At 39.6% G+C, this 26,993-nt stretch overlaps 1 protein-coding gene, 1 long non-coding RNA gene and 2 other non-coding genes across 4 annotated transcripts; 2 read left to right on the forward strand and 2 right to left on the reverse strand.

The window, feature by feature from the left end:
* The first annotated feature begins 3,879 nt into the window (after positions 1-3,879).
* Positions 3,880-3,951, forward strand: Trnaa-ugc (transfer RNA alanine (anticodon UGC)). The gene has a single exon. It is a non-coding gene; the product is annotated as a tRNA-Ala (tRNA).
* Positions 3,952-4,687: 736 nt separating this feature from the next.
* On the forward strand, positions 4,688-4,759 carry Trnap-ugg (transfer RNA proline (anticodon UGG)). Its single transcript has one exon. It is a non-coding gene; the product is annotated as a tRNA-Pro (tRNA).
* Positions 4,760-5,994: 1,235 nt separating this feature from the next.
* Positions 5,995-7,272, reverse strand: LOC145434682 (uncharacterized protein F54H12.2-like). The gene has a single exon (XM_080312028.1). It carries the CDS (start codon positions 7,270-7,272, stop codon positions 5,995-5,997), a length of 1,278 nt encoding a protein of 425 aa, XP_080168154.1.
* A 15,627-nt stretch (positions 7,273-22,899) lies between these two features.
* LOC145434521 (uncharacterized) lies at positions 22,900-25,403 on the reverse strand. Its single transcript, XR_013913437.1, has 2 exons — positions 25,217-25,403; positions 22,900-23,098 (listed from the first exon to the last, which is right to left on the reverse strand). It is a non-coding gene; the product is annotated as an uncharacterized LOC145434521 (long non-coding RNA).
* Positions 25,404-26,993: the final 1,590 nt, after the last annotated feature.

Here is a 26,993-nt window from a genome sequence, read left to right on the forward strand (position 1 = left end):
CTCTCAAATACAAATATATCAAAAAATTTAGAGATTTGACATATTTTGTCCAGTGTCAATTTGCAATGAGAACTCTGGGATATATAGAACTGTTGTAACTACTATATAATCATATGTCCCTACTGCACCCTCTAATGCAACGCTATATTTCTTCAGCGCCCTCATGCCGACCCCTGAGCTCAACGCCCTCCATATCGCCATCTGAGCGTTTCCACCCCTTCAAAATTCAATGCGCCCTTTGGGTGTTCTGGAAACCAGGTTAATAAACACTGCTGGTCTCTCTTATACAGCTCAGTCTTGCTAAGTGCTATGTTGGAATTTACCGGAGTTCGTTCAAAAGTTGCAATCGCTATCACTTATAACTTGTCCGAAACGAGTTATAAGTTACCTTTAAACATCATCATCATAATCATTGGTTTATTAGCAATTTTATCAGTTCAATACACCACAAAAATGCAATACAATGAGTAGACAGGAAGATGTCGAAGCGACTTGGATTTGTCTATGGAATCGGACACCCTCCTTGGCCTAACAATTCTGTAGAACACTTGCACCGTTGTGACATATGCTCATTAGGGCTGTTCAAAAATAACTTTTTTTCCGGATTCCAGCCATTCAGTGATTAAATTGTCAGGTTACCTTAAAAAACGCTGCACACCAAATTTGGTTCAATTCTAACAAGTATAGGGCTCCGCGGATCCAATTAAAATTTTAAATTTATACAGGAAAATTGAAAAAAATTTTTTTTTAAATTTTTCTGTCAACCCCATGAAATTGTTGAGCTGTCTTCAGAGACGATGCAAAAAAAATTTGACTCAATTTGGACTAGTAGAAGTGGATTTATTGGAGTTTTTCGTTGATAATTCTCCAATTATCCTTGATTGGTGGATAATCCGAGAATTATCAACGAAAAACTCAAATAACTCCGTTTCTACAGGTTGGAATTGACTCAAATTTCATTTGCATGGTCTTTGAAGACATCTCAACATTTTCATGGGGTTGAGAGAAAAATTTGAAATTTTTTTTTTAAATTTTACGTAGTAAATTAAAAATTTTAATTGGCTCTGCGGACGCTTAGACATGTTCGAATTGAACCAAATTTGGTGTGCAGCCTTTGTTGTGGCAACCTGACAATTTAATCAGTGAATGGCTGGAATCAGGAAAAAAAAGTTATTTTTGAACAGCCCTAATTGCTCATAGTAGACCATGAACTCCCTGTTACGGCATCATGCAGAGAAATACGTCTTCTGAATCAATTTCTGCTCTTTTACTTCAGTAATAATTGACAAGCGTCCAACGTCTTGCATTTTGGAATTGGGATATCAAATTTCAAACATATTAATTGGCCAACAATGAAACTTGCCTTGGACTACCGGTTAAGAATCACTGCTCTAGGGTGATTGATGCAATCAAATTTAGTGGAATGTGCCTTATTCGTGGAAACCAGGAGAATTGCCGGTTTTTCTTTCACAATGGTTGGCAGTTTGGATTTAATTAATCGTGTGGCTTCGATGGATAGCATTTTTTCCGATTATCTTGACACCAGGACAGTAGAAACGGGTGCTATCTCTCTTTTTCACAGCGGTAAAAGAGGACTGATCTAGACCCTATAGACCAGTGGTTCCCAACCTTTTTCGACTCATCGCCCCCTTATCAAACTCGACACATATTTTCGCACCAATATTTATGGATCCGAAAGAGAAGACATAGAATCGGGAAATTTATTCACCTAACTTTGAATGCTGGTGAATTAACTAAAAGGACCATTTTCTGAGGTGGTAGGCGCTAGAAAAACTGGTTTCCGCGACTACTTTCCGTTGAGTAGACCTTTTTACTCGCGTCATGCGCGTCACGTCCATTTTTGACCGTGTTAATTAAATATATCTCACTGAAAGCTCTAACATTTTCTCCCCCCATCGCCCTTTTGATATTGTGGACCCCTTCATCCGACAAGATAGCGTAATGGTGAAGCGTCCGGCTTCTTGATCGGTAGGTCGTGGGTTCGATCCCCGGCCGGGTCAGACCAAAGACCTGATTAATAACACTGGTATCCATGACTTCCCTGCTTGGCGCTCATGCATTACTGGGATAGCATGGAGGGGTGGTGCATGACTTAGAAAGCCGTAAAGGCTATATCTGCACTTCCTTGTCCAGCGGCATATACACATCATGCACTCATGGTATGCATATGTACAGATCGTGTGTATGTGTATCATAAGTCGGTGTATATGCCGCAAAAAAAATCAAGGACAAAAATAAACTACGTCCTTTCCTTTCCTTGTGTCTCAAATTCTCCCACTGGGGGTCGATATAGGTCACGCTGGGATCCATTTGCACTATACTATAGTGCAGCGTTTCTTAACCAGGGTACCATGGACCCAGTGGCGTGAAGCACCAAAGTAGGGGATACGAGATGGAGTGTTAAATTATACGCTATTTCGGGCTCAGTAGTATGAGAGAGGTCAATTTGATCCCCTCCAATCAGCGTCGAGTATTTGATCACGTGACATCTGTTAGCCAATCAGAATGCAGAACGATGTGGGTGTGGTTCCAATACGAGAGAGGTGTGGGTTGTGTGAGAGATAGCATAGTTCCAGTTCAGTAACGCTGAGATATTTATTACGTCATTGCGTAAGTTGATTACCTATGATTGCGTATTGCATCATGATTACGTCACATGCGTAGTTGATTACTTTAGTTATTTCGAGAGTGGCTTTGCTTAGTTCCAATAATGCTTAGATATGATTACGTCTAGTTCCAGTTTATTACGTCATTGACCCCCTCCAATCAGCGTCGAGTATTTGATCACGTGACATCTGTTAGCCAATCAGAATGCAGAACAATGTGGGTGTGGTTCCAATACGAGAGAGGTTTTGGTTGTGCGAGAGATGGCATAGTTCCAGTCCAGTAACGCTGAGATATTTATTACGTCATTGCGTAAGTTGATTACCTATGATTGCGTATTGCACCATATTCATGATTACGTCACAAGCGTAGTTGATGCTCACTGTTATCTTCAAAACCATGAAATTATTGCGAGTATCACCTGCGCTCACTGAAGAAAAGGATGAAATTATATCCACGGCATATTCCTTAGCTAGAAATTTTATCATGTATGAAATCGATGGCTCAAGCGTTAAAGCAAATACGCAGGTGGAGAAAACCTTACGACGAGTTGTTACTGAAATATTTGAGCGATATCGAACTATCCTAAACGCAGTCTCCAAGCGCCTTCGTTATAGTGAAGTCAATGAGAAATATAAAGAACATTCACCCATTGAGCGAATGTTCCTGATGATAGCCGATGAAATATTCAGAGATAGTCAAGAAAATTGGGGTCAGATTGTGTCTCTTTATGTGCTTGGCGGCATTCTTGCTCGCAATAACGAGGCTGCGCATAACGGCAGGGATATAGATGCTATCATACAGACACTCGGGAATTACATTGCTACTAAAAAACGAAAGTGGATAGAACAAAATGGCGGATGGAGGCATTTTGTCATGTGGTATCACTTATAAAAGCTCGATCGCAGTTACTATTTGTTATATTTACATCATGGGCTCCGTGCGAATAAATGCTTGTAAGTTTATTGGATCCAAGGCCGTATCATGGATAGTATATTCGAAATGTATGAAGATGGTTGGTGTGGATGTAATGGAAATATCGTATCCTTTCACTATACTAGAATGTGAAGGATGTAATTATACAGAGCTGCTAGCATGTGATCAAGACGAAAGAAAAACAATGAAGATATACGATACTGAAGTAACGAAAGAAGAACATCGAGTTGTTTTTAAGTCAACAGCAACAGTAGAACTATCTCATAAATTTGCTAATGCTACTGCTCAAAACTAACATTTAAGCCGTCGCAATCGCTTGGGGATTTAGCTCAGCGGTAGAGCAGCTGTCTTGCAAGCAGAAGGTCACGGGTTCAATTCCCGTACTCTCCACTCTTTTTTCCGTTGAAGTGCTAATGACGCAAAGGTGGCGCAATCATTTCAATTTGATTATCACTCAGAATGTGTGCTTTGAAAAGACTGTGTTTCGAGCGAGAAAAGTTTCGGAATTGTTCTGATTCTACTATCAAAGCGGGACCGATTGACGAATCGAATCTATTTAGTTGGTGGGCAACAATTGAAGGACCCCAAGGAACGCCATACGAAAAAGGAGTGTTTAAAATATTAATAGAATATCCCACAGAGTATCCGTTTCGACCTCCGAAGATGAGATTTGAAACTCATATATTTCACCCGAACATTAGTGTGAAAGGCACTATATGCGTGGATATTTTGCAGAAGCAATGGTCACCAGCGCTAACTACATCAACTGTGCTGCTATCAATATCTTCGTTACTTGGCGCACCAAATCCAAATGATCCTATGAATGCGGAAAGTGCACATCTCTATCTGGAAGATAGACAACTCTACTTTAAACGCGCTCAGCAATATACCGAACGCTATGCCAGAGTTTCTACCAACTGCGATTTGTCAGCGTGATTACAATTATTAAAACTATCATTTGCTTGTGACTTGTTTATGCCTTGTAAATATTAATTGTGGAGCCCCACCTTTGTAATAAAAAAACTCCATAATGTGTCTTTGTTGGTTATATGAAAAAATAGCGCGAGTTAGTGATTTATTGGCGAAAGATTATTGCACTGATCTGATGCATCTTGACTTGTGCGCTGATTCGTTGGTCTAGGGGTATGATGCTCGCTTTGGGAGCGAGAGGTCCTGGGTTCAAATCCCGGACGAATCTGCATTTTGCTACTAGCTAATGGATAAACACGCCCGAACACGAGTCAGTGATTTATTGAGCTATGAAACGACCATCACAAAACGCTTGAAATAGGATTATATTACCAACAACAATGGCCTTACCCTTGAAATCAATGACCAAGCACGATTTATAAAGCACACGATAATGTTCGTCTTTACAGACAATCATATTACGCGATGGGTATGTAACACAATCTTCAATTGGTTTCACTACAATTCTATTATCATAATGGAAAAGTATACACGTGTAGGGAATGGTAATTGATCTCACGTTAGGTAATACAATCATTTCCTCGTAATTACGACACGACTCAAACTGAGTAGCAACAGAAATTCTTGCTATGGTCATGCTTCACTAGCTTGTTCACGTTCTTGACAGCAACATGATACCCATTCCAGTATACAACAAATAGTAAGCAGTACGATGAACACGACAGCTAAGATATCATCGACATCTTCCATTTATATACGCGATCTAGTCAGAGATTCCCAGATTTTTAGTCTACGAAAAACAACAAATTCTTCACTGATTTGCTGTACAATTCTATGTTTCGATAACACGTCTATGTACATACAATGATTAGGAAAGCGTACAGGCAACCAATCAGTTCCAATGAATAATGTAATATCTCGGTCATGCGGATAAATACGTATATGAAAGCTATCAGATGAAAGTCTGTGAATGCGTTCAGGATTCATTACAATGATTTTTTCTCTGATTTTCACTCGAATCTTCTCATCTCCAAAGTACTGTATGACAGTGAAGCTATTTGCTCGCATTTCGTTTAATTCTTTGAACAAAGTCCCAGACTATACTATCGTTGTGCTTCTTATCTTTTCCGAAGTGGTCTAAATAAGACAGCGTGCTCATACCATCACTGCGGCAGCTAAGGAATGAAATTGCGTGCGCTCCGCAAGCCTCTGAACGTTTGTGCTGTAATGGTTTGATCGAACTGGTATACTTTTCAGGTTCTAGGAAACAGGGTATTTCGTTTCTGAACGGAGTTATGCCGAAGCTGTCGTGAAAATGAGTTCCATATTCATCAGCGTAGATGCATACCCAGTGACTTCCTGGTTCGTCGGCCTCGTCATAATTAATGATTAATGAGTAGGGAGGTTTCGGTCGCCGAGGAAGTCGATCAATAGGAAAATTTCCTAGATAATGTCGTTTGGTGGAATCGTAACTATACAATATTTCATCTATTTCTAGTCCGTTCATATTACAGTAACGGTGCGAGCTTGGCTTATTTCCAGTATTTTTTGAAATTCCATGAAACAAAGCAGAGTTGTTTCGCTCGCGACACCATCAGCAGGAAAAGTGATGCGCAGACTAAGTGTACCACTTTTCTGCAGTTCGAAACAGTCGTCTAAATCATCAGCTCGCAAGTTATATACTAGAAGAGTATATCCATTAGCGAATTCCTTCGGGGTAAGGACTCCGATCTGTTTTTCGAGAGCTCCTATGCCTTGAACCATATTGAGATAGGCTTCAGAATAGTGATTGTTTTCAAAATCAAGTTCGTATCCACCTTCCGGTATCAGGAAACCATTGACTTTCAATTCGACACGCTTCATTTTGTTATGAATAAAGTTGTATGGATTTTTATCGAACGCACCCTGGAATGCCTTAGTCGCTACCATACCGATGATTAAACGAGTCGGTAGAGTACCCGAATACAGATTACCAATATCGATTTGAGTGGTGTCAGCTGCGAAAGTTCTTGTCAAAAGCTTCATGTCCATAAACGGATATCTAGCTGGAGCATCGACCATCATTGCGGATTTCACATCTTCGCTTACTTTCACACCACACAATTGCAGCTCTTTTTTAATAATTTTGAAATTGCTAGTATTCAATCCAAACAGAAAGAAACTTTTCGGATTCAAAGTGAGTTCGAACTCCAAGGGTACCTCATCCAGAATGTAACGGTCTTGTAAGCATAATCCGTGATGGATTCGGCCTCTTATTTCAACAACTTTACTGGTTGCAAAAGGCAAACTTCTCGCGTTGTGACCTTTGTTAGCTGCACCATCGCCTATAGCCTTATCATCTAATTGCTCAGGGGTATCTTTGACCCAACCCTGTGTCAAAAGCGTTGACTTTTGTACGTCTTGTGGGGCGAACAGATAGTTCAAGTAGGCTGAATACGCCTGTAGTTTTATATCCTGCTTGATCGTGTGATTTCCAACTTTAATGTGAAGTTGTGAAATCATTGAATCTAAAATGTTATTGACAACGCCAATATCATCATTTGCAACTAAATCCGCATCGCCTTTCAGCAGTTTCAAACGAAATAAAAAATAAGATTCGCTTAGATCTATGAAATCTCCACACCCCTCGTATCTGAAAGTGATGACGGATTCATTGTCCGAAACAGGGGGTATCTTAATGATACGTTTTTTCTCTACACTGGTCTGAGTAGGTGGTATCTGGAAAAGATCTAAGGACGGATGAATACCCTCAGCAGATTTGCTATGAATCAGCTCCGTCATGTTCCGTGGGTCTACTTGTAAATGAAAAGAGGAAGGGTTGGTAGTTGTATTTAATCAAAAATATCCCGGCGACGTTTTTTTCGTTTGATATTTTTCTTTTTAGGTGCTTTTCTCTTCCCTAGGAAATTATCAAGTGCTTGACTAGCAGCTTGCTTTCCTCTGATTTTAAAGCTTTCTCCAATGTTTTGTCCTCCCAATACATCAGAAGCGACTTCAGCCCCAGTGTGAAGTAGTTGTCTACCCAGAGCTTTTGCTCCTTTGGAAATCAAGGGTACCACACTACGTCCCAAACTGCGAAATAGATTACCTAGACCGTGACCTCTTTGCACTCGACCTCGAAAGTAGTTTATGTCCCCTCCGCTTTGATTTCGATAATAGTGTTGAAAAGCTTCACGATCACAACAGTAATGTGCTCTCATCGTGACGTAAAGCAAGTGTGATATGAACTACAGAACCATTCAGATTTATAGATGCACCTTTATCGTCTCTAATACTAATTCGAATTCGATTGGCATATTCCGCAATCATAGGGAAAAAGTAGATTTTCTCAAAAATGTGATGTTGGTATTCATTGTTAGCTGCTGTGATAGGGATATTTCGCAATAGCGGTGCATTCGTATCGCCGACTGTTTGCGGTCGAATGAGATCGGTATAGACCAATAAATTACTTATGGGTGCGATGCTATCTCGCAGGAACATTTGCGAAGTTAAATATTTTCCTTGCGGTAAATTTTGTTCTTTAAGATTTCCATATGTGTAAACCGGATTTCTGATTCTCTTTGGATTTCTTCGGAAATTCGGAAAGGCACCTGCTTCGCTAGGTGGAATGACTAGCATAGCCGTGGAGCTTGACAGCTGGTTTATCCATACCTTTGTCTGAGTACGATTGATTCTATCGATCAAGCTTTTGAAATCATAATAATCCCCATTGGGATAGAAAAAATAATTATTGCTTTGCGCTGCCAACAGAGCAGATGATTTTTCCTCTTGAAATTCCCATAACAATCCATTGAAATGGGGTAAAGTAGCTTGAAACTGATTACGAACTGAAAATTCTGCAAGCCCCAACTCCCATTTTCCAGTGATGGGACGCGCCAAGTCAAGTACAAAATCCGATTCCGAACTGCTAATGTGAATGTATTTCATAACGCAATAGCACGCTTTCGAAATTGCAGTACAGCACTAGACGGTGCACTCCGAAAAGGAATTTTTTCACCCTTATCATTCAACAAAGATATTTTTATACGTTCCAATCTATTTATATTTATAGGGAAAAAGAAAGGCTTTATGTAGTATTTGGAAAACGCCTTCTTATCTCCCTCGACTTTCACCACTCGCAATAGGCGCTGTAATGTACCATTGGATTCTTGCGGTTCAATAATATCGCAATGAACGTATACAAAGTCAATCGACGGTAAGGGTGTTATATCGAAATTGAAATGTATTTTTTTCTTTGAGAAAGAATATGCGGATAGCGCTGCTGTATTTGGTAACACGAAAGTCGCGAGAGTGTAGCCATCTGGAATTTCTATATTCTTCAACGTTGCTGTATAATCGTTCTCTGCAGTCACGATATTGCATTGCGTATCCACTCCTGGATAAAAGATATCTGTGATGTCTTCGTGTGGAATTGACACAGTTAGGGTATTGCTCTCAGGAAAACATTTTACTGCTACATCGGGGTTGATACTTTCTATGGTTTTTAACATGGCGTAGAGCGAGTCATATTGTCCAATTTTCAGGCGGAATCGTCTAAAGCTTTGTTCGATACCCATAATTTGGAATCCGAAAGAAACTTGTGAATCGATGCGTTTTTCAAAATCTCTTGGAAAACTGATCTCCGTCAGAGCGACTTCATTTCTCTCTACATTTCTTGCCGTCTGCATTTCGTTGACATATTCTGCGGTTGTATTGCCAGGAAACATGTCCATAGAAGCATTGGAAAATAACGTCACATAACTCATAGTTTAGGTATTTTTGGAGCTGGTAACATATAACCCACACACGACGATAATAACGATACCCAAAGCTCCTTGTTTTCTTGAACGATTGTTAAATTGTAGAGTGAAAATATCACTATGATCAATATAACCAGGACTTGAGCGATGAATTGATAAAAGTTACGGTTTGACGATATCTTTTTGATCGACCCAGGAATTGAATTCTGGTCCATATCCTAGCCATTTCACTAAATACTGACGGTGTTTGCCGCGTTGACGTCTCTTTATAATCTTTTCAATACGCCACTCTGTAGGTTCGGTCACCACCTGTAGTTCTTCTCTGTAAAACCTCCCGTCGATGACGTCATGATTATAGTCACGCAAGCGATACATCGGAGGGTCACCAGCCATTGCGTCGATGATATAAAATATCTCAGTTGTCCAATTGGGTCTACTGCTCTTTTCAAAAAGCCCGCGAATTTTCGAAATGCGTACGGCTGTTCCTTTCGTTAGTGTGGGAAGTGTAGCTTGTCGAAACCCGTACATTTTTTGCCAAATAGCTTCTTGATTGTGTGAATTGACTTGACTAGGAGCCATACCTAACGACGTATGTTTGGTGTGATTATAGGAATATACGAAATCCTGTAGCACGTCGATGTATTTACTGGTGTTATTCTTTGTGAAATAGCGGTACAAGATTGCCTTGAAAGTCCTAATACAGCGCTCGGCGAGAGACGACTTCAATTCGCTTTTTGTGTAAAAGTAACGAACTTTATTTTTCTTGAGAAAGTTTTGAAAAGCTCGATTGGTATATTCTGTACCTCTATCAGTCTGCAACACTAAAGGCAGCCTCTCATTGAACACTTGTCGGAAAGCAGAAATCATACTGCGACCAGTTTTATCTTTAATTGGAATCAACCACACAAACTTTGAAAACGTATCAATAACCAAAGCCAGATATCTAAATCCACGATTGTATTTAGAAATAGACTGCACATCAATCAAATCGCTTTGAAACTGACTATCAATTCCAGAGACCACCACCTTCTCGCGAGTAAATTTTTTTCGTATAGGAAAATGCAGGGTATAACTTTGTTCTGATTTCAACCATTCTTTGTCTTTCTGTAAATAAGCTCCTCTATAGGAGTTTGGTTTGCGGGGATCGAAATAGTCTCTCGCTAGCGTCATGTCCATAACTTTCCTGTGTAGCGTTGATTCGGCTTTCGTTTGCGCGGACCGTCAATGCTTTGCCAATTAACTGGAGGTTTATTGGCTTTCTTCTTTTTAACTTTTTTCTTTGAAGTTTTAGGTGTATGGGGTGGAGTTACCGCTTCGTAATTGCTCCAAATCTCGGGTGTTGCGGGTGGAGGTGTCGCGTCAAATGTGTTATTAATAGCGGGCGCCGCTCCGGGCGGATGCGACGCGGCAATTGTTTCATCGGTAGCGGGCGCTGCGGGTGCGCGGGACGACGACTTGATCAATTTCTTATTTGCACGTAGATTTCTCAATAGTCTAATGCCGTGTTGAAATAGTGCTAATTTTTCGGTGCGTGTCAAATCAGAGTCCCTGATGCTTGCGATATGTTCATTGAATTTCTTTTCGTAGGCGTCTTTTGATTGTAAAGGCGGGAAGTACAATTCACGCATGTCTAGTCAATCCACCTAACAGACTTCCAATAATCGGAATTGCAGCACTTAAGATCGCTATAAATCATTAAAGTTAGATCATGAATCGAATCGAATCACATATATATTCACCGGATAAAAAGCCACCCTTTTGAAATACTTTTTGCTTCTGTTTTTGAGATTTACAGCACAGCACTTTGCGAATGTTAGTTTTATGCTTCTTCAGTCGTGCCTTACTCGTACTTGAAATAGCTATATTACCCGAGACAAGATTACGAAGACACTCACACACACAGGTAGTAAAAGCTTTGTGAGTTAATAACTCGTTACGCTCCTTCTTTTTAGCACTCTTTAACAGCTTCAACTTGATAAGATGATTATTTAAAGTTTTTTTCAAAACACCGCGTGACCTCGCCATTGCGAATGATAGTGAATGTTCGAGTACAGCGGTATTTATTCCGAATACACGGTCATACGTTCGCTTGGAAAAATGTTGCTGCGAAGTCGATACTGTTCGGGTGTTTCCTGCGTCAAATCGACCATGATATAACTATAAGGCTTACGAGTTGCTCTCTTGTAAGCTTCCGTGAGAAAATTTGGTTTATCTGGAAACATTTGACGTGAAAGATATCGAATCTGGGCAGAATCACGAGGATTTTTCATGATGACAATATAGTTGCTAGACAGCGTAATGTCACGGAAGCCTGCTCCTCGGTGAAATAGATTTTGACAGAGAAACACCACTGAGAGCGACATGTGATGACTGTATCTGGTGAACAGTTCACGCACTTGACTTGCTTGCGTCATCATGTCATCTAGCACAATTAACGTATGTTCACTATTAGCTCTCTGTAAATCTTTCAACTTGTCTAGACCCTTGTAAAATTGCACTCCTTTCATCTTATCATACAACGGTTGATAGTTATTATATAACCAGATGATCTTTCTCGGTCGAGGTACGATGAGCTTGTCGGCATTTTGTATGATTCTATAGGCGAAAACTGTTTTTCCACTGGACGATGCTCCACTAATTATCATACGAAGAGGCGAGTATAAAACACGTGCACGGTTCATTTTATTACAATGAAAGCGGTACAGTATGTATGCCATCCGGCAAAACAACTCTTTTATAGTAACCATACGACAAAGCAGAACGATATTGCTTATAAGTAAAAATATTACCATTGAAACAGCGAAACCCAGAATTAATCCCTCCGCAAGTGGAACGGTTTTGCAACACGCCTTCAAAATCCTTGAAGGTCTTAGAGGCGGATTTACTCAAACCTTTGGATGAATATTTATCAGTCTCACCCTTGCAGTAATACGTTTTCGAGTTCAATCCAATAAACCCGTGACCCTCCCATTCTACTTTAAACAGACCAGGAATTCGTTTAGCATAATTGTAAGCAGCGATACAGCACGGTTCGGTGGTTTTGAAAGCGATCGGATCACGCTCAAAGTCTGCTCGATGCAGCGCGCAAGCTCTCTGTATGAGCCATTCATCATGAACTTGAAAAAATTCTTTCCTCCGCGAAGGTTTAATCAGGGAGTAGATTGAATCAGCTGATAAACTCAAATATTGGCTATCAGTATCTCCCTCCAAATAACTGAAGTCGCATTCCTCTAAATACTCATGTAAAAAGTCATACAGAAACGAAAGCATGCGCAATTTACTGGAGTTAAAGATGAATAGACCTACAATGATCGGTTGATCAACGTCAATTGAATCTGGTAACGAGCTAACCTCGATCAGATCTTCAGAAAGTTCATCGGCGTCAATAAAGTTTTTTTTCTGAATGTGTGATTTCAACTCATCACTTTTTACATAAGTATGGTTTCTGTACTGCATTGGGTTCTGTATAGTGGACCCGAACGCGGAATTTCCGCAGAGCTTGAAGGTCAAGGCCTCCATTTCACGTGCTGGGTCTTTAGGGGTTACATCACCCTTTCGCCTTTGCGTTACGACAGAATTTACAAACTTTTGAAATGGTCGTTTTGCTTCGTATTCCACGGCTTGATATATGCGTGAAATAATCATACCGTGATCCATGTACCAACCCAACAAATCACTTGTAATTAGTTGTTTCTCAGTGAAATAACTAGAGCCCAAAAACTTCTTTGGAAATTTCACGTTGTTTTGACGGGCATATTCGCGCATATGTTCGCCGACATCGCATAAATCCACCGAGATATGTTTACAAAATGGCGGAAATTCTGCATATTTTGCTTTTAATTCATCGGGGCAGTACGCATCGACTTCCAATGCACCAAAGAACTGTTGATGAAATACGCGATCTAATAGTTGATTCGCAGTGAGATAATATTCTTTTGTTACATTTCTTTGTAGTGACGAAACAAACTGCGCAATGTCAGGGTTGAGTTTCATGCGATTCCATTCACATTCGCGTATTGATATTATCGTGTATCCCAACTCTTCGAGATAGGCAGTAATTTCTTCTGTTTTAATACGTCGCTCAATGTTTGCGTCGTCCTTATAGCAGCGATCGCAAAAATGAAAAAAACACCCATGATATTGGAATATCAATTGATATTCAAGCGAAAAGCCATCAACCGAAATTTGACGCGAACCAAGTTTAGCTTGCTTGCCATTCCAGGCGTGTTGAATTGAAATACCGCGTTGATAACTTTCATAAGTAAGCCATTCGAGTTCTGCCATCGCAGGGTAAATTGGCTTTCTGTGAAATTTTTGTTTGGTTTCGTCATACAACCACCTGATTGGAAATCCACACGGCATGCATTGATCGATGGATGCGAGGTAGAGCGAATTTGCGTCATATCCGATTATCTTTTTCACGTATTTCGCTGCGTCGCCGTACTGTATTTCACGAATTTTCGTTTCGTCTTTCATTGCAAAACGTGTTGATATTTGTGACAAACCGCCAAATAGATTGTTCACTACAGTTTGATGGAGATCAGCATTCGCTTTACTGAACAGTGCGATGTCATAACATTCCGCAAACATGAGTCGATTGGCTATGCTTGGTAAGCTGATAGCAGATTTGAACATGTCGATACCCAACTTTTGATAAAAGGCAGCGTTATTACCTAACGCAACCAGAAAGCCAATCACGTCACTTTCGTTATAAAAAGTTAGAAAGTCTCGCATGGTTTTCATTTGCAGACGATTCCACATATCTACGCATTCTTGGTATTGCGCCGCGGTGATATTAGTGCCTCGATGACTGCTATAGAACATTTCGTGTGAAGGCAATTGCGTGTCATTCAATTTATCAATACAAGTCATGTACTCGTATGGAAAATAAAATTTTTTGTCCACGCCATTTCCATAAATTTTCAAGTACGCATCCAAACTATAACCCGGTGACAGAAACAGCGAAATGTCAAGGAATTTCAATCGGTTGGTACTGATGGTCAGATATGCGCTGTTTCGTTTCAAAACGAAAAATCCACTTTCTTCTTGCAGTATAGGAATCAAATATTTTTTACAAAGATTCAAGTCGTAACGAGCCGAGTTGAATCCAATCACAGGTATTTGATCCAACCAAATTTCGAAGTGACGATACAAGCGATCTAAATAGCGTGTTTTGCCTGGTTCAATTGCATTGCGATGCTCTATTAACATGCGAAAATCTTTCAATTCTTCTTCAAATAACTGGCGCATATGCGAAGATGCGATGTTTTGAATTTCATACAGTTTTGGCACCATATCGCTAATTAAAACGTTGGGATCACCGTTGGAAATGAGTGTATGCGTTTCATTCGTAACATTATCTGAGAGAGATACCGATACCGCAACATGCTTGTTGACAATTTCAACTTTCGGTGTGTCAGCTCGAAGATTTTCTTTTTCTAGTAAACTCTCGAAATCATAAGCGATTCTGAAGGGGTAATATCGTTTTTCAGCGCTAACCAAAATTCCTTGTTCGGCCATTCGTTCAAACACAGTCATCTTAGGGCGATAAATACCGAAACCGTGTCGCTGTTTTTGGGAACGCTCACAATCAGTACTTTTCATATGCCTTAGCAAATGAGCTTTGGTAGTAAAGAAAAATTTACACTTGTCGCACATATAGGTAGACGTGTACAATGTCAGGTCCCTGATCAGGCAACAGTGATGATCTTGCATGTGAATAGGTATAGTCATTCCATTAGCATGAGAATTACGCAGCATGACTGTACCTTGATTACGTTTTTCATAAAGCAGTATTTGAACTTGAAAACAATCCTCAACTTTTGATAAGTCTTCAAAAGCTACTCCGTTCTCAGTTGAGATATCGTAACGAGCTGTGAATTGCGCGGCCAATTGCCGAACATGTTTTTCATCTGGCGCTTTTTTCATACTATATGAAACGCAGCGAAAAATGCACAAAGAATCCTCATATGGTTTGCCTTTACGATTATGCAGGAAAGTCATGATATATCTACATTTGCTTAATGCTTGCATCTCTGGAGAAATGGAAGTACTTCCACCAAGTAAAGCTCTATCCATTTCATAAATGTAAATGGAAATATGCAACACATCAGCACAGTAGAATTTCGTATCTGGTCGCACTCGATTGGCATATTCAAAACCTGCCGTCAAATCGATCTCATTCGTGACGGAATCGAAATCTTCGCGCGATATGATAGTTTTAGGGACAGTAAAAACCGCTTGAGAACTCTGAGGATGATAATAACTATATCTGGATGTGTCACGGTTGAATAATAAGTACCCATACGCGAAATTCATCTTGAACTGACGATATCTTCTGGGGTAAATGTCTGCAATACGCGCGTGAATTTCGAGCGGACCTCTTCCGACCATTCGAATGTTGATGATTTCTCGTAAGTTGTTCCTTGAAGTCCATGTCGAATCGATGATGGAATCGTAGTGTCTTTCAATCACCTCAATGCCGTCTTGTTCGAAACCAAGTGTTTCGTCGACCAGAAATCCACGATCTCCATATCGCCTGCGCCGCGCCATAGATACTAGTATCTGAAAAATACCAAGACAATAGTCAGTACATATATTAGAAATTGAATCCATATTTCAAGCGCAGTTTACATTTAATCACACCGTATAGAAACACAAACTTAATTTTTTCAAGACGCTGAATCTCAACAATGCAAGCGTTCGAGTCACTACAATAGTCAGTACATATATTAGAAATTGAATCCATATTTCAAACGCAGTTTACATTTAATCACACCGTATAGAAACACAAACTTAATTTTTTCAAGACGCTGAATCTCAACAATGCAAGCGTTTGAGTCACTAGATAGTTTTTCAATGTCTTTCATGGCGTTTTTAATTATGTTTAGAAAATTTTTCGAGTAGTCTTGGTCAAATACTTCCATCGAAACAAGTCGATTCCACATAGCTTCCATCTTCAAATCGTCGTCAACTAGACCTTCGATCAAAGACATAGTGTCTTGACGCGAGCGCTTTCGGCTTTCATTTTGACTCTGATATATTTTGTTCATGTCTTTTCTCGGAGCCTGCACCGTTACACTTTGATGAGGTGCGTTCATATCTAACAAGTCACTTATGTCAATAAAGTTATCCATACTGAGCTGCAAACAATAAAAGATTGAATTAATGATCTCAGAGCCATTTTTACAAAACATCCAGAAAGAGGCAGGCTTAATCAAGCCATAATCACAGTTCACAGCTGTACGTTGTACTGTCATAATAGTCTCTAGGAGAGCAGCATTATTAATGAAAACAATAGCACAATTCGGAAACATGCAAATAGATTTGTCGGCATTCAACTTTTCAAAAGTACTCAATACATAGCTTGCTATATCACTACTCAAAAACATATGCCATGTAATAAATATTACACGTTATATATTGCCTTGTACTTGCTTCAACTACAAAGGCAATCAACGCAGTAATCATATCTCAGCGTTACTAAAGTAATCAACTACGCATATGACGTAATCATGAACATGCTTCAACTACACAATCGTAATAACGTATTTCTCGGTGTTATTGGACTGGACGCAATCATATCTCAGCAGTACTGTAACTAAGCAATGACGCTCTCGTAATAACTAAAGTAATCAACTATGCATATGAAGTAATCAATACTATACATGCTGCAATACGCAATCGTTGAATTATAACAAAAAGTTAAGGATTGTTATTCAAAATCTTCGCTGGTTGATTTAGCTTTACTGCAATCATCGCCGGTGATGTCAATCACGTCAACTTGAGTCGTACTACTTTCGTTATCTACTGCGACTTGTTCCATCTCGTCATTTACGGCTTGTTCAGTATTCATTCTAAATACTCAATAACTAAAGTCTAAACGGCGTATCTACTGAGCGTATCTAAACCATTGAAAATCTATTCCCTATTGACAACTGCGCGATACTCAACAATAACAAAACGCAGCTGTTCGGACTTAGTGGAACTTAGCATTGCTAGCTCTAAATATCGCGTCGAAAAATCAATTCCCCAATGAGTTAGACAGTGCGTTACTCGTAGCGATTCGATCGTAATACTCTATAATATCAAAAACGCAAATGACTGCTATCTCTAAATAGTGGTCGCATAGCTGAGGCTAAACATCGTGAATATATACTGAGTTGGCTGAGTAGTTAAGGCCTTTAAGTTCCAATGAATAAGTGTTCACGTGGGTCCCTCACTAGTATGCGATCACAATAACACGCATGCACCTATCAAACTAGCTGCGGCTATGAATTTGAAACTGTGCCAGTGATAGTTGCGCAACGTCCGAGATATATTAAATTTAAAAAACAACAGCTGCGGCGTTGAATTTGAATCTGCGGCAGTTGCGAAACAGTTGCGCAACGTTCGAGATAATCATTTTAAATTTGAAAAATAACAGCTGCTGCGTTGAATTTGAATCTGTGACAGTTGCAAAACAGCGGCGCAACGTGTGAGATATTCAATCATTTTAAATTTAAGTTTTAAAAAAATCAGAGAAAAGAACACGCCGAGGTCTATAAAAACCACAGTAGCTACTCCATAATTTCAGTTCTATTCAAGAGACATTGTTTAGATCGAATCATGTCTATAGCAATTAGAGCCGAGTCGCAACTCCCAGAAGGAGCTCTTCGGAAGGACATTTACATTTTCAATAACATATCGAAGCTTCGAATCGAAACTGCAGACGATCAGCTGATCGATGCTCGACAAGTACGTGTGTTTCCAACGAATGGTGCAATACAAAGATTCAAAGCAAGTTTAACTCATGATGGGAAGCTCGTTGCGTGTTACACTCGAGAAGGTATCGAATACTTTCAGCAAATCAATCTCGCTGATGAATATATATTATATTCTCCGTCGAACGTCGTTGATGACGTAGAAAATTCACCGCTGGGGTGGATTTTACAAGAAACATCGCGTTACATTGCGCCGAATGGTCAAATACAACCTATGGATCGCGCTAAAGCGGGATTTCCAAATGGTTATGGCAACTTTGCTGGGAATGGTGGCATGTCGAATACCAATGCAAGATTCCGGAATGCTGGCAATGCTAATGGAACCTTTCCAAATAGCAATACGCAATACGGCAATCAAAAATGGATGCCAAACAATTCTCAGCAATTTTGAATTGTCTCGGAAGCGCGCTCAATGCGATATCAATTGTTTTATTGCTATGTGCGTGGAAATAAAAGCTTTCTGTGATTATGATTGTTGTGTTCAATGATTTTCAGTGCTGATAGACTTACATAGCATATGACGTAATTTAATTACTCAGCCCTGTAGAGCTGCTTTGTGTTTATAAGCAGGTCACTCAAGTTTAGTACTCTCCCTAGAGGTTATTGCACAATCTATCTCTAATATGCTGCAATATAGACAGGTTCAGACTTGTCTATTCACTTCCGTTGAGTGACTTTTATAACACATTTTACACAATCAAATGTGTAGTTTATTATTAACGATCAAGCACATTTACTAATCGTTCAGAACAAGGCGTAGAGCTTCTTTGAGATCTTGGCACACTTTCTTGATATCAGAATCCCTTTTTTGATTTGCGATGTAAAAGCAATAACAGTTTCGCATACATGAGCATATGATTACGAATAAACCGATATTGAAGTCTTCTGAGAGCATCTTCATTATTCACTAGTCCGCGCAATTCTCCTCTTAGTACGATATGTCTTTCAACAAAGCATTTGAATTGCTATTCGAAGGTATCTGACAGCTGTGAACTAATTCTTCAAGTTTGTTCATTGTAGCGTAACGACCATTTTTACGAATCCATAACTGTATCATTTGATATCGTTGCTCAGTCAAGTTATAGCAATCCATGTATTGACATTCGGCAATTTCATTGTCAGATAGCTCAAGTTTTTCACGTGCAAACCTATACCAGTTCATTAGGTCAATTCGATCCATTATGACGTATATATCATTAGCAGTAATCTTTGACATATTCAATCTACAGCGAATAATCATGTAATAAATATTACACGTTATATATTGCTTGCACTTGCTTCAACTGCAAAGGCAATCAACGCAATATTGACTTAATCATATCTCGGCGTTACTAAAGTAATCAACTACGCATATGACGTAATCATGAACATGCTTCAACTACTCAATCATAATGACGTATTTCTCAGTGTTATTGGACTGAAACTAGACGCATGACGTAATATCTCAGCATTACTGGAACTAAGCAAAGCCACTCTCGAAATAACTAAAGTAATCAACTACGCATGTGACGTAATCATGGTGCTATCATAGGTAATCAACTTACGCAATGACGTAATAAACTGGAACTAGACGTAATCATATCTAAGCATTATTGGAACTAAGCAAAGCCACTCTCGAAATAACTAAAGTAATCAACTACGCATGTGACGTAATCATGATGCAATACGCAATCATAGGTAATCAACTTACGCAATGACGTAATAAATATCTCAGCGTTACTGAACTGGAACTATGCTATCTCTCACACAACCCACACCTCTCTCGTATTGGAACCACACCCATATCGTTCTGCATTCTGATTGGCTAACAGATGTCACGTGATCAAATACTCGACGCTGATTGGAGGGGATCAAATTGACCTCTCTCATACTACTGGGCTCAAAAATATTTCTCAAATCAAATAAAAGTAGAATATTTTCATTCTGATTTGATCAACTCGAATATTTTTTTTTGCCAATTTAAGTACAATTCCGTCTCATGGAATAGGAAAAGAATTAGATTATGAAATAAAGCGTAAGTTACAGAAAGTAGTCAAATACCACAAATACAAAGTTTAATTGTCACCTTCCAAGTAAATGAAGGCATGATCACTGATCAGTGGTGCCACTACTAGTGTTTTGACTCTAGAGCAGTGGTTCTCAACCTTTTTTTAGACACGCCTCCCTTTTTGATAGTGAAAATTTTCGCGCCCCCTTATCGTCATATCACAAAATCCAACCGGGATGCTCGCATGCCCAACAGATTGTTTGATGGCAGGGAAGGTTATGAGTGTTGATGAGAGATTCAAAAATATGAAATTCGGTCTGCATATAGAGAAACACGCGTGAACTGGAGGCAAATCGCGCCGAGCGCGAAAATTTTTTCAGTTGACCGCTTCTTCGCGCTCCCCTTCAATGCTTTCACGCCCCCAAGGGGGGCGCGCCCCCCAGGTTGAGAACCACTGCTCTAGAATTAGTGTATTTTGCCATGACCTAGTGTTCTGGTGTATTTTCACAAAATTCTGCAATTCTAGTGTTTTTTCATGAAAAAATACATTTAAATGAATATATTATTTTGATGTGCTTTACATAATATATACTTCAAGGAATAATAATCATTTTCCGTCTACACTTGGTCATTTAGCACAAGAACAAACCCCATACGTGAATTGCCTTGCTGTCGCTCATTTCTATCAATGGCAGAGTGAAGATCCTAGCCTGAGACCGGTTTTTATGTCCCAAAAGAGAACCGATGACATTAGTGAATATGATAACTTGCTCAAATTTCTTCGGTTAATTCACGAACGATTGCATACTCTGTATAGTCCTGTGATATACACTCAGTTATACATCCCTAGTTTTGCCAGCGATGTAAATGTCTTGGGTACAATATTTGAATTGTAAAACGTTACAACGCAAAAGTCTAATTTTGCGTGGACATTCTTGCTTGACTATAGTGATTTGGCTTCGACGTTTTTAATTTAATAAAATGTATCGATGTAGCTTTCTTAGATCCTTTGACTGTGGAAAAGCTAAAAAAAAAAACACTAATTGATATGTGATTGTATGACACTCCACTAATTTTTATATTCCTCAATCAGACTGGATCGAATGTAATGGATATTATTTATATTCGCGAGAATCTGTTTCAGTTTAGAGCCGAAAAGAATTTGAATTTGCTATTAGGAAATAAGTAATTATCGATGCTGTCTGATGTGAAAAAGATTCCGGAAAACGTGATGAATTTGTCATTTGTTAAATCTTCTCGTAGCTTCATTTGTGTTAATCAACGCATTCCCTTAATATTATATGATTTATGGAACAGATTTGCACTAAATTTCAAAACTAGTATATTTTTTGTCGATGCCGTGGTTTTTTTTCACGAACATCAAGTGGCAACACTGGACCTGATTGAATGATGTGACACCTTAAAACGACGAGTGAGACGCTGCTTCTTTTTCTTCACCAACCAGTCCCTTGTTTTATTGAAAGTTTCAGTAGATCGAAACATCACAAGATTGCGATACGAGAAAATACAGGCGAGCGGCGAAACGATTTGGGATCGCCTTGTAATCAGACACACACATCAGCGCGGAGCGTGTAAATAAAAGGAGATCACACTGGATGAAAAGTAATGAAGCCTAGCATAAAAGGACACGCGATGAAAATGAGTGTGGTATGTGTCAATGTGTAGGCGGGGTTTATATGTCAAATCGTGTTACGGTAATCACAGACATAGGAAGGACGAACAGAACAGTTTAAAATGACGAACAGTTTGAACAATAACTTGACGTCACGAACGTAACATGGCTTAGTAAACACAGATGATGTGACAATGTGCAAGTAAAAACGAGAAGATCACTATGGTTAAGGCGTTGGTCGTGGTTAGAGCCACACCAATATCAGTTTCAGTAGAAATCTCGGTATCGGTCAATTCCGTTCGATATATATCGGCCTTTTCAATGGCTTCATCACTTCTACACTTTTTGACATGAGAGGTTCACAAGTGCTTTAGGTTGATTTTTGACAGAAGCGGAAGTAGGGTTGCATTTAAAACAAATATAAATTTAAAACAAACATGCTTAAAACAAGGCCCTTGTTTAAAACATGTTTTTTAAAGCCATGACGTCACGAATATTCAATGGTGACGTCATAGTGGATTGACATTGACAATTGAAAATATAGGGTAAATATAGCTCTTTTGACGAAATATCTGTACTATAGCTGTTGAACCGACTATTTTGAGAGTTCCAACTATCCCATAACATATGTCAGCTATATCGGGTGGTAATTGTCCGTAGGCTCATACAACATGTTTTTTGGAAAGTATTTACCCAATATGGCATAATTTTACAACTTGTAAAAAAAAAACATTTTTCAAAGGCCTGGTTATTGGTTGTTTAATACACTTTGTTTAAAACAAGTTTTATACTGTGTTTTCAACAACCATTTGTTTTAAATGTAATCCTAAGTGGAAGCAGTCGAATAGCGTATCGACCTGAGTAAATTGTACCATGAAGCAAACTTTACTTGAGTAGGCCTACTACGAGAATGTAAATACACTTCGTTGCTGACCACCCTAGGCAAGAGTGGTTTCCCCGCATATATTGGATTAAAATGATGTGATCCAGAGTAAGCGGAAATCACTGTTGAAGCGCCATACTATAAGCATCTCATTTCTGTGCGTATACCCTTAGCGAGAGAAGTCTATATTTCCACCCATGATACGCGAAACCAGAACCTACCTCAGACTTGCACCGCGGTATAAACCGAGTACAACATTTTAATCCAAATTATGCATGCACGTAGGGATGTAGGAAGCAAGGAATGAATGTAGGCACGTAGGATTTATGACCGCGATATATTTATGATTTAGGTTCTGTCCCGTGTACCACCCTGTTCGGCCCTTTGGATTTGAATATACACTCTTTGCTGTCAGTATGTTTTATTCTTCTCTCCAACAAACACAACATGTATATTGCAATGGATTGGGAGACGACGGGGGACCGGAAAGTCTTAGATACAGTCGCCGCACGCCGAAACTGTGCCAAGATGTGCATGTGCACCAAAGAGTGTTGTCATGTTCGCGAGAGTGAGTCTTCCTCAAAATGTCTTCGACGGATTGTTCTGAAAATAATACATTTTATACACATAAATAACTCGGGTTGTAGTCAGCGCTCGTTTGAGATCGCAGCACACATAGTCGTAAACCGGGGATAAAACTGAAAAAGTTGTCGTTAGACCAGAGGTTCTTAACCCGATGTTTATGGACTCCGTTGGGCCCGTTTGACTGGTTTTAAGGGTTCCTTCAAGAACCAATGTTAAGACTACAACTATAAAACTACATTGCCCTTATTACGTTATTCTTGTTTTTAGCTTATTTTGTCCTATTTTCCGGCGCACAAGACAAGTCACAAGTGAGAGTGATGCCCATTTTTTTCAGACACCAGGTAGCTTTTAGGCGATAACTACCAGATGGCAATATGAGGCCACTGTTAGGACTGGATGGCAATGAGGACCTTTTTCAGTAGTCGGATTCCTAAATCGGTTGTAATTTCGCTGTTTTGCTGTCATTTTGTGGAGTTTGAATGGCTATCACAGCGGTTCTCAACTTATTTCTTCATTTTCTCACTTTGCTTCAATTTCAAAGAGGAATAGGAAGAGTTCTATTTTTGTCCTTGTAGGTTTTGCGACATATACACTGACTCATGATATACACACACTTGATCTCTGCATATGCATACCATGAGTGTATCATATGCATATGCCGCTGGACAAGTAAAGTGCAGATACAGCCAGGGTTGTAATGACTCGAGTCACCATTTTTGGTGACTCGACTTGACTCTGGTCATTTTTTCAAATGCGTAAAATGACTTGAGTCGACTCGAGTCAATTTGTGCAGTGACGCGATTTGTACTCGAGTCATTGTGAATGACTCCAGACTAAGACGGCCAATACAGACATTTCATTGTAGGGCCTAACTTCGAAGAATAGCAAATTCACCACATTGTTGATTTTTCGTCCATCAGTCCTGATACTTGAATATTAGGGCCAGAAGCAGTTAGGACTGAGGAAAATTACGATATTATGAATGCGAGCCATTCTATATCACTCGAGCATTGTTGAAAATATTGGGTTGAACCGCATTGAACTCAAAACTGAACAGTGAACATAATGACTCAGACTTGACCCTCTATTCATTGACTTGGACTCAGACTTGACTCGGTGGAGAATGAAATGTCTGGACTTGACTCGAGACAAAACTATAAAAGTGAGATTGACTTGTGACTCAGAACCCTGTGACTTGTTTACAACCCCGAATACAGCCTTATATGGCTATTTAATGTCTTGCACGGCATGCTATTCTGGTAATGTCGAGTGCCAAGCGGGGACGTCATGGATGCTATTTTTACTAATCAGGTCGTTGGTCTGACCAGGCGGAGGATCAAACCCACGACCTATCGATAAAATTGACGGACTCTCCACCACTACGCTATTTTGTCGGTCAAAGAGCCATAATAGCAAGTCTCTCATGACCGGAGGTATAATTCGAAACCAAAAGCGGAATAAAGACCCCGGATTGGATCCGGATGCCGTTTCGTCGAAACTGATCGGATCCGGACCCGGAAAACGTATGATCCACACATCTATGTCCCTTCGCCACATCCCATTACACCACATCCAAACAGTTGTAAACCTGGCCTTTCCTTTTTTTCCACGAATGACAGCCCACTCCAGATATGATACCCGGGATATAAGATGTTCAAGTGACATATGGATTGGAACACATTCCAGCTGTGGTTTGCGAAGGCGCCGGCTTTAATCAAATATCGGTCTGGGAGTAGGTATGGCTGACATTTTTTCATTTTAGTAATCAGGAGATATATGCGGAGATGGTGACCTTTTATAGTAATCAGCTTACCAAATTTTAGGGTGTGGGGCAAGTAAAATTTCAAATCGGAAATTGGGCCACGACCGTAAAAATGTTTGGAAGCCCAATCTATACGTAGGTCTTGTCCGGAAAGTCGAGTGAGATACATGATTGAACAACAATATATCTAGGATTGAATAGTTTAATTTACTGATTTAGTTTAGGTTAGGCGTTGGGGACATAGCACACGGCGGTATATCCAAAATGGCGTGTATTTGTGTGAATCCTTCCAGTCAGCTCCAATTTCGGACTTGAAAATCTGAATCTCATAGCTGCGAACTATATTTTAGGTTGGGTTCGAAAAGTCGACTTACTCGCGTTGTCATTTAGACAGGGTCAATCACTGGCGTGATGTCACCCACTGGATGATCAATCCTGTGTCCGTTACCACTGACCCAGTGAAGTTGCTCTGTATAGAAATAAGATGTTATCAGAATGAATTACGATTACCCTCAACAAATGGGATATATATGAGATGAGATCGGCTGAAATGCATTAAGCCCGCAAGAAAGTAGATAGTTTCTCAGAAGTTTAGCCAAATAATATCCACTTCTATCAGACTTGTACTAACTACGAATTTAGTTGGTAGACGGTCAACTAACCAGTGTTTTTTAGTAGCCTATAGTGTAGTTCTAGTTCTAGTTGCTCTTTGTGAAAATCCAGTCTTACCTCCAGGAATCTGACGAGCACTCGACCCGACATCACATTCTGGATGATATATTCTGAATCCTTTTTCACTCAGCATGCTAGTCCTCGTACGTCCATCTGCACATAATACGGGCATGATCAGAATGATGTTGATATTTACTGCCAAACCTGATTCATTGAGTATCATTTTACGTTATAGGCTAGGCCCGTGGTTCCCAACATGTTTCGTCTCGTGCACCCCCGTGGCCGATATTTAAGCCAAAATTCACCCTATGAAAACATTGCTCAGTGACTAAAAAAGTTACTTTGTAACTCACAATCATTTGTTGACTGAGCAAGATATGCTCAAACATATTCAGAAATGCCTACTATGTCGAATGCGGACCGGACAATTTGGTAAAGAACCACGAGCTACTTTTGTCTGTTATTTAGAAAATATTTGAATCAAAAGAAATTAGGTCTTCACTATCCGTTTCGGCAACATTGCGTTAAATTCGGCCTGTTTTCTACCGGACATGTAGCTGCTGAGTTAAAACAAATCATTAGGTTCGCTTGCGATGGCCTTGAGTTGAATCGGTGAATTTTGTATGTTTTTCACGTTAGCGCAGACGTTGGCTAAAAAAAGGTACATATTTTCACCAGCGGCCTTGTCGTGTTGAATGTGGCGTGACTTTTTCCCTGCTTAGTAGGAATTTGGTCGAAAGGTTGTACACGGAATCGTCTCGTGAGCCTCACATTTTCATGGGATGGAATTTCTACGAAAAGGGGAGATTTTATATAGCAATTGGACATACATCTATCTGATAATTCACCAAAAGAAACATACAACTGTAAAGGACTAGTTTCATACTTCACATTTCTGTGAACACAGTTTATCTTCCGATTCAACCATAAACCCAGATTTCTCCCTAAATATTTGAAAGTAGCCCTACGCCCTAATGGAGGAATTTTCCCTGGTTGGGAACCATTGGGCTAGGCCAACTAAATTCACGAGATTCACAGGCAAATTAGGTTGCATAATGCAAATGTTCTGCAAATAAATGGCACACGTCATGTAGACGCGTAATCAAACGTTCTAGAAAAGTTGGAGACAATCCTTGTGAGCTGTTTCCTCCCCATGAAAGTTATTTTATTGTTGCTTCAGGACATTACATTACAGTATTTTTTTCATTTCCAAGGGTTTTCATTGGCTTCTCTTTTATTCAGTCCACTGAGATGTATTTTGTTATGACAGACATTTCATTCCCATAACCATCGCTACTGCAGTAATTCAGTTACTTTTGATTTGAAATTCCCAATGGATTTCAGGTAAGACATACGAAACCCACCCAGATTATCATTTCGAGATTGAATGATTGCAGAAGCGTGATTCCCACGGTTAGTTTCAAGTAACAAGGTCCGGAGTCACAAGTTGAGGTAATGTTACTTTTATACTCATTGACT

This window comes from Botryllus schlosseri, chromosome 2 (assembly GCF_051294905.1).
Source record: "Botryllus schlosseri isolate E-star chromosome 2, Bs_hap1, whole genome shotgun sequence".
NCBI lineage: Eukaryota > Metazoa > Chordata > Ascidiacea > Stolidobranchia > Styelidae > Botryllus > Botryllus schlosseri.